Below are 9,117 nucleotides of genomic sequence, written 5' to 3' on the forward strand. Positions count from 1 at the left end.
GTTTTATTGCACTGTGGGAGGAAACCAGAGTACCCAGAGGAAACCCACACAGACATGAGAAGAACAAGGAAACTTCACCCAGATAGGGACTTGAACCCAGGACCCCGCGTTGGGTCAGAACTTCAAAGTGCTCCTATATGAACAGTGGTGCTGATATAATGGACATTGGGTGCATTAAAAAGGAGGTGGCCACAATATTTTGACGTGCCTGTTTATTTACAATGAATACTAAAATGGATTTGATTGTGCTGTGTAACGTTCAGGTTGAACACTGGCAGAGTTACAGTAGTTATTGTACAGGATGTGAGCAGTTTATCTCACTGTGGCTGCTTGAGCTCCAGTCCCAGACAGCGCAGTAATAAACTCCAGCATGGTTGAGCTTCACTGAGCCCACCTTCAGAGCATAATTATCACCTGCATCACCCTTCTCTAGAGTCACAGAGAAGTCTTTTGCTTCAGGATGGTTTGGATCAGGAACAGTGCTAGAGGCATCTTTATTAACGTACAGGATCCTTTTTAGAGCTTCTCCACCTTTCTGTTGGTACCAGTGGACGTAGTTGCTGCTCTGAAGTCCAGTCACTTTACAGCTGATATAAGCTCTCTTATTCAGTGACTTTGTCCAAAAGAGTTCAGTTTGCTCCACAGGTTGTCCGAGTACACCCACTGTAATCAACGTTATAGTACATAAATTAATAAATCAGACAGACTAATATGGCTTTAAAAATACAGTTAAATACATTGTAATAAATAAATTGTTTAAATACACTGTAGCAAGTGTTTCTGGGTAAATTAACCAGGACAGATCAGATAAGGCCTAGTTCACACTACACAGGTCGTCAACTGTTGGAAGATCTTTGTTAAAAACCTCAGCTTGAAGGCAAATCTGCGATCACTCGACACTCAGTCATGTGAAGCCATGTGGTTTCTTAGTATTTGCATTATATCACACTTAAATGTAAACAGTGAAAAATGTTTAATTTATATTTAATTTAATTTATATTTTGCTCAGCAGTGGTTTTCACCTTGGCACTCTGCCATTATACCATTTTTACACAGTCTCATTGGTTACGTTCACATTACCAGGCTAAAGTGACTCAAATCTGATTTTTTGCTCAATGTGGTTCAAATCAGATTTTTGGCTGTGTGAACGTGCCAAATCAGATTTGAGTCACTTTCATATGTGTTCCTAAATCGTATACGTATCTGATCTATGAACATGCAACAAGAATGTGAACGGTCAAATCGGAATTCATGCGTCTTTTTGCTTTTACGCTGCTCTACGTGCTTCTCTTTCATACCCACACATCTCTTCATCAACTAGAGCTGTAAAAACAGCAAAAGCAAGACGGTCTTTTTTTCACCTCCTCGACCTGAGCATGAACTTCAGACCATCTGTTTACTCTCCACTCCAGCAAAAGATGCTCCACGTATGAGCTGCTAACAAACGCATCCATTTCCCTTTGTAAAGCTACAAGTCGACTTTCAAATATGAGGTTTTGTGTTGTTGGTGAAGATGACGACATTAACCTCTTAAGCTCCAAGCCTATTTTTACCATTTTCCTCCTGAAATTACATACTCACATTTGAAGGCGTATTACTCCAATATTAAATAATTCAGAGTCAATTCCATGAATCTGTCACGTCCTGGCCTTGTCTCATGTCTCTGTGTGTGTCCCATGTGACCTGTGCCCCTGTGTTCTGTCTCAGTACTTTTCCACCTGTGTTAATTTGTAGCTCCGCCCCCTAGCCCCAGGTGTTTCCACTTTCCTTGTGTGCTATAAAGCCTTCCTTTGTCTCTTGTCCTTTGTCGGTCTTTGCACCTTCCTCTGTTGTTTTGTCACTCCTCGTTACTCTTGTCTATTCTCCTCGTTCCCTAGTTCCTTGCTCTGTGTTTTTCTCTGTTTATTTCTTGTTTGTTTTTTTCTAGTTTCTTGTTTAGCTCCGTGTTCCCTAGCTCCCTGTATATACCCTGCTTTGTGTTTATTTTTTAGTTTAGCTCCTTGTATATATTCCCTGTTTGTTTATTATTATCATTATCTCTAGTTTGTTTATGTTCTCTAGTCTCCGTCGTTTATTTTGATTTATTATCTTTGTTACGTGTTTACTTGTTTCTTTGTTTATCTTTGTTATTTATTTTAATAAATTATTATTTGTTTCGCCCTTACCTGCACTTGCATCCGCCTCCTCGTCTACCTGCCTGGGTCACCCCCGTGACAGAATTAATATTACTTGGAAGCCTTTACACATTTCATTTAAGACACTTTAATTATTCAATTGAACATGTAATGGCCAAAATATGGTAAAAAAACAGGAAAAATTTTAGCCGCTTTTCAAATTTTCTATTTTATTTTTTTTATTTTCAGACATATAAAATGAACTATTTATATGGAAGAAGGGTTTCGGCAGCTCTATATTTTGCCATAATGTGTTTACAATCATCATATAAAATTATAAACTGCTGCCTTTAATTGGTAAGATATTATTGTGATCTGAACCAGTAATGGTATTTTCTTTCTCCTGAAAACTTTATAATAATAAAAACTACCACTTTAATAACTCATTTTGCACTAATAAGGCTGTTTTTGTGTGGTCTACTCCTATACAAACAGAAATCCGCAGTGTCTCTTTAAAGGGGACATGAAACATTTCAGTTTGTACAAGTTTTCTAAGGTATTAAATATAATGGCATTTATTTGGGGGGGATTTTTTTTATATAAAATGTTTACACACTAAATTATAATATATTTATGTTTGTTACGTTTGAGCTAGGGCGCCGCCATGTTGCCCGTGCAGCACTGGTGACGTCACGAGGTTGGTTGGTTTAAGATCCCAGGCATATAGCTAGAGGAAAAGAGCTAATTGTTTGTCGAGATTATGGATGAAGACGAAGCTGAACTAGGCTAACATGGAGCATTTACTCAGAGATCTTTCCTATATAAACCTGAGCAGAACTTTTCAGATGCTTTTCCGAGAGCGAGGGGTTTTGGGAGTGTTTATTCTCTCTCTACGTGGAGCCGTGCAGAACCCTGCAGCGCGTCCACAGCAGGTACTGCCATCCAGTTAACCAGCTATTTTATATACATTTAGCTATTTAACATGCAAAGTCCAGAGTTCATTAAGACTGAATGAAACGAACATGATTTAAATGGATATTGAAACATCCAGGCGCTGTTTGGTTGATAAACCGTTCAGTTTAGAAGTTAGAATGCTTACTGGGTACTTAGCTTCATCTAGTTAGTGTTAGCTAGTTAGCTAGCGTTGGCTAGCTAGAATAAGATAGCTAGCTAAGTAGCTAACGCTAGCTATGTTATCTTTAAATTATCTAATTTATCTAGATTTTCGGTAACGGTACCTCTCGCTGCTCTGCTGGGTGGGCGTGTTGTTTGGCTGGTGCGGCTCACAGCTGCTGCTCTCATAGTAACATTACCATCAGTCAGACGGTCTGTACATTCCAGCTGATCAGAGGAAAAATAAAAAAACGGAGGAAAAAAGCCTCGGACTGCAGCTTATTTATCCGGCGCTAATGCTCCTGACTCAAACCCCTCTCCTTCACATAGTCCTGGTCTAGAAAGTGCTCGCCACTAACCCCTAGCGTTGCAGCTAACCGGAGGATTCTCACGCTTCAGTGCTGCGAGCCCCCGCTGAAGGTATGAAAGTGAAAGTAAATATTTCTCATTCCTCACCTTATTAAATTTCACTACTCCCAGTATTACTACACACAGGGACAATACAAAAGGGCCCCCCCGCTCTGCATTGAGTTTTGGTTTGGATTTTATTATTTATTGAGGCGCTAAATTACGGTATTCTCATAGATTCTAGTAGTGAGGCGTGCGAGAACCAACCTCGTGACGTCACTTTCAGCGCTGGGACAAGATGGCGCTGCCCTTACTTAAAAAAATGACATTTAGATTGCTTATTATTTTAATTCCGCTTCACTGACAACTGTTAAACTTATAAAATTTGTTAGAGTGAAAATACATCTTGTGAATTAAACTAAATACTTGAAGTGTTTCATGTCCCCTTTAACAGAGCGCTTTCTGCAGAGGGGGAAGTCTCTGAGAGACAGTATCTGTGACCAAGCAGCCCCCACCCCCGCTTTCAACTGGCAGAACTCGGCACCTGATTGGCTGACAGACCTGATTTGCATTTCATCACGTCCAGTAGAGTCTGCTCTGTAAGCAGACACCAGACACTTGGTAGAGCGTCAAATAAAACACTTTTAATAAGGAGTTAATATTTATATTAATTTCTTTCTGCATGAAATTATTTCAAGCACTGGTTGTATATAAATGGGGATTATAGGAGACTGGATTTATGGATTCTCTTAAGTTTGGATGAGTTTTAAAGGTAAGATCGTGGTTGGGGGTGTGTGTGGTGTGTCCTGAGGTAACCCCAGGACAAAACCCGAGCAGGTTTTAACTGAAAACACGCGCTGTAATGCGCTCTTTCAGCTTTAATTCAGGAACATTCTACAGTAAACCGGAGCACAGTTCCGGAATCTGGAGAGCCAGTGGTGATATTAAAGCCAGTATCACCATTTTTCATACATTAACAATACTTACCATATTCTCAGTATTAGATACGTTTTTTTAATGTTATGTCAATGTGTTACATGTGTTTACTCTAAAACTCTGCTCCACTTCAGTCCTCCAGGAGATGTGCTCAGTAGAAGTGATGGCTCACATACAGCTTTACTGTAGGTTGTGTCCGACATCCTTATTTGGGGGGAAATCATGTTTAAATGAATAAATATTCGTGTAAGATAACGGACTGGGTGTTCCTGTGTTCTTCTTAGATCATTAATTAGGTGTCCCTGCCTTATTTTTCGGGACTGAACAGCAGCACATGGTAACCCATTACTAATGACTGATGAGTTACTGTGTTCTTTAGGAGTTACTGCAGGTCATGTCACAGTATTATAAAGTGAGAAACATGGTAACTAATTACTAATAACTGAGGAGTTACTGCAGATCAGGACACAGTATTATAAAGTGAAATATGTGTTATATAATAATAATAATAATAATAATAATAATAATAATAATAATAATAATAATAATAATACATTTGGACAGTCATGCAGTTCATTTGTTTTACCCGCACAGCACATTTGCCAGTGTTATATTAACAGTGTTAGTGTTAGATAAACACTGTGAATGTTAAAAACCTCATAGTGTGATTGTTGGTTTTACACTAGTTAGTGCTAACACTTGTAAATACACTGTGTAGTGTTGTGTATTTAACCCTAAGATAGTCAGTACATTCTGTAGTAAACTTACGTAGCTAACTAACACACATTTAACCTAGCTAACTAACACACATATAACCTAGCTAACTAACACACATATAACCTAGCTAATTAACACACATATAACCTAGCTAACTAACACACATATAACCTAGCTAACTAACACACATATAACCTAGCTAACTAACACACATATAACCTAGCTAACTAACACACATATAACCTAGTTAACTAACACACATATAACCTAGCTAACTAACACACATATAACCTAGCTAATTAACACACATATAACCTAGCTAACTAACACACATATAACCTAGCTAACTAACACACATATAACCTAGCTAACTAACACACATATAACCTAGCTAATTAACACACATATAACCTAGTTAACTAACACACATATAACCTAGCTAACTAACACACATATAACCTACCTAACTAACACACATTTAACCAAGCTAACTAACACACATTTAACCTAGCTAACTAACACACATATAACCTAGCTAACTAACACACATTTAACCTAGCTAACTAATTCTAAAACACGCATATAAACTAGCTAACTAACACACATTTAACCTAGCTAACTAACACACATATAACCTAGCTAACTAACACACATATAACCTAGCTAACTAACACACACATAACCTAGCTAACTAACACACATATAACCTACCTAACTAACACACATTTAACCAAGCTAACTAACACACATTTAACCTAGCTAACTAACACACATATAACCTAGCTAACTAACACACATATAACCTAGCTAACTAACACACACATAACCTAGCTAACTAACACACATATAACCTACCTAACTAACACACATTTAACCTAGCTAACTAACACACATTTAACCTAGTTAACTAACACACATATAACCTAGTTAACTAACACACATATAACCTAGCTAACTAACACACACATAACCTAGCTAACTAACACACATATAAACTATCTAACTAACACACATTTAACCTAGCTAACTAACACACATTTAACCTAGCTAACTAACACACATTTAACCAAGCTAACTAACACACATATAACCTAGTTAACTAACACACATATAACCTAGCTAACTAACACACATTTAACCTAGCTAACTAACACACATTTAACCAAGCTAACTAACACACATATAACCTAGCTAACTAACACACATTTAACCAAGCTAACTAACACACATATAACCTAGCTAACTAACACACATTTAACCAAGCTAACACACACATCTAACCTAGCTAACTAACACACATATAACCAAGCTAACTAACACACATATAACCTAGCTAACTAACACATATATTGTAGTGTATTGGACAATACTGTGACCTATCTGGCTATCCGTAGTTGTAGTCTAGAAGCACTAAAGGATGATGGGTAATGTAGTTTTTGGTCCCCACTACACTGGACTAACTAATGGAGAGCTGCTGTACGTGTTATTTTCTACTCCAGTAAACCAATAAGCGTTCTTCTGTCTCTGTGTGAGTTCATTTATGTTGTGGATACAACATATATAACCTAGATAACTAACACACATTTAACCTAGCTAACTTGACTAACTAATGCTAAAACCCACATTTAACCCAGCTAACTTAGTTAGATAGCTCTAACTACACATATTTAAGCTAGCTAACACTAACTAACACAGACATAACCTAACTTAGCTAGCTAACTAGCACACATATAACTTAGGTAACGTTGGCTAAACACATCCTAAAGCTGTTTAACAACACACAAAGTGTCCTCGTCCGATCTGGGGGTTAAATAAACTGGAAAACATCCCAATATCTTGATTACTAGTTTATTTTCTATCAAATACAGAAGAATAAAGACCTGAGAGATCTAGCTGGAACATACTTAACAATCATATCACTAAAATAAAGGGGTGCAGGGCCATGAAGACGTTTAAAAACAGTACTAATACGTTAATATTAACATGTAACCAGTGGAATTAGAGACACTAGCTGGCGTGCTAGCCTGGTGGTCACCATGGTTACTGCAGAAGAGATTCCACTGACACAGTTGTGACATCACACACCTGAGCATATATCAGCAGGAGTTCCGTCAGTTGGGGTTCAGGCTAGAGCTGGGAGACGCAGTATCAGGACTTCGGAGGAAATCTTTCAGTTACTGAGGACGAGCAGCTTTAGTGAACATTAGCAGAATGTCTTTACTGATCTCGATAAAGACGGTGGTTCAGCGGCCGGTGAAGATCAACCGGCAGAGCTGGGAGGACTTCCAGCACGGGGCGACCAACCGCCCCAGCAGGAGAGAGAAACGTCCCCAAGTGTTCATGGACGGACATGAGGACGCTCCTGCACTGAAACAGGCCAGACTCCAGCTGGAGAGAGGTGCGTTATGGGACAGATTTCAGTTTGGTTAACATGTTTAATTTCTCTTAAACTAAATCAAATGTTCTCACATCAGTTTTAAATGTTGATTTTAATTCAGTTCTGTTTCTAACCTGTTTCTAATGTCACTGATGTGCTGCAGATATTGTCGTTAGCTCCAGCGGAACCTCTGGTAAGAGGAAGCTGGTGGAGACACCGGAGGAGGAAGCTCCAGTAATGAAAAAGACTCGAATCCAGCTGGAGAGAGGTGCGTTATGGGGCAGAATTCAGGAATCTGGTTTCCATGCTTGGTTAAGCTACCGTTTCTTTAAGACCAACATCATTATTTAAAACCACCAAGCAACACCTTAGCAACAACATAGCAACCACTTAGCTATTTCTGCGTAGACAGACTACAGTAGTGATGTTACTGGTGGTGATGAAGCATGAATTGTTGTATTGCAGTACTTCTTTAGCTGTTTAATTATACTATATTTAAGTATATATACTGTATAAATACATACAATGATTTAATATTCTTTTTATTGTTTTCTTTTTACAGCTCCTCCCACGGTATGGATCATAGGGGACAGCTATATTCGCCGTGGGGAGGAGATGGCGAGGAGCTCACTGGGAGGTGACCTGGGCGTACAGGCTGAGGTCAGCTGGTTCGGCTGGGGAGGACTGAGGTGGCAGGGACTCGTCCCGTTCTTCAACCAGTCTCTAAGAGGAAGAACGGCTCCGGATGTGCTGATCATCCACTGTGGAGGGAACGACCTTGGAGGAATGAACGTCCTTCATCTTAGCGCCCAGATGAAGGAGGATCTCCGTGATCTCCACCGTCGTTTCCCACACATGAAGATCATGCTGTCGGAGATCACCCCCCGACGTCAGTGGAGGTCCTCCACTCACCCCAAGAGGATTGATGCAGCCCGGAAATGGTTGAACGGCGAGATGGCCGATTTCATCTTGGGAGTGGAGGGGGGTGTTATTCATCACCCGGACATCCTGTTCCACAACCCTCGACTCTTCCTCAGAGACCGGGTTCACCTGTCTCCTTCTGGCAACGAGCTCTTTTTAAATGACATCGCAGAATCCCTGAAAACCTTCATCTAATAAAAGTGATTCTGCTGAAATCACCTGGATTCATCTGGATTCATTCAACACTGAGAAACACCAGGAGACTGATGACTTTACACTGCAGTGAAATCAACAACTCAGCATTAGATGCTAATAAATGTTAAAGTTTTATTTTCTATAACATTCAAAATCTGTAAACTTAAAAATAGAGTATTTTGTAAACAACAGAATGAATTAATGTAAGAAAATAAAAAACAAATTCTAGAGATTGGGAAGATAACAGAGTTCACAGTAGACTTTATCAGCCTAAACATTTCAAATAATTAATTTAAAACAATTCCCAATTCTTTAATTAAAGTTATATGTAAGCTTAAAAAAATCTATATTTCAAGTCAAGTAGTTTTATTGTCAATACTGCATATGTACAGGACA

General features: G+C 38.9%; 1 protein-coding gene across 1 annotated transcript; it reads left to right on the top strand.

Annotated features, from left to right (window-relative positions):
• The first annotated feature begins 7,344 nt into the window (after positions 1–7,344).
• Positions 7,345–8,742, top strand: LOC111194197 (uncharacterized). Its single transcript, XM_022677673.2, has 3 exons — positions 7,345–7,626; positions 7,769–7,873; positions 8,168–8,742. Exons 1-3 carry the CDS (start codon positions 7,440–7,442, stop codon positions 8,719–8,721), a joined length of 846 nt encoding a protein of 281 aa, XP_022533394.2. The 5' UTR covers positions 7,345–7,439; the 3' UTR covers positions 8,722–8,742.
• The last annotated feature ends 375 nt before the right edge of the window (positions 8,743–9,117 follow it).

The sequence above is a fragment of the Astyanax mexicanus genome, chromosome 8 (assembly GCF_023375975.1).
Source record: "Astyanax mexicanus isolate ESR-SI-001 chromosome 8, AstMex3_surface, whole genome shotgun sequence".
Classification (NCBI taxonomy): domain Eukaryota; kingdom Metazoa; phylum Chordata; class Actinopteri; order Characiformes; family Acestrorhamphidae; genus Astyanax; species Astyanax mexicanus.

Coding starts and splice junctions, on each gene's coding strand:
- LOC111194197 (XM_022677673.2), top strand. CDS start 7,440: ATGTCTTTACTGATCTCGATAAAGACGGTGGTTCAGCGGCCGGTGAAG. Junction 7,627..7,768: donor CAGACTCCAGCTGGAGAGAG/GTGCGTTATGGG, acceptor GATGTGCTGCAG/ATATTGTCGTTAGCTCCAGC. Junction 7,874..8,167: donor TCGAATCCAGCTGGAGAGAG/GTGCGTTATGGG, acceptor TTCTTTTTACAG/CTCCTCCCACGGTATGGATC.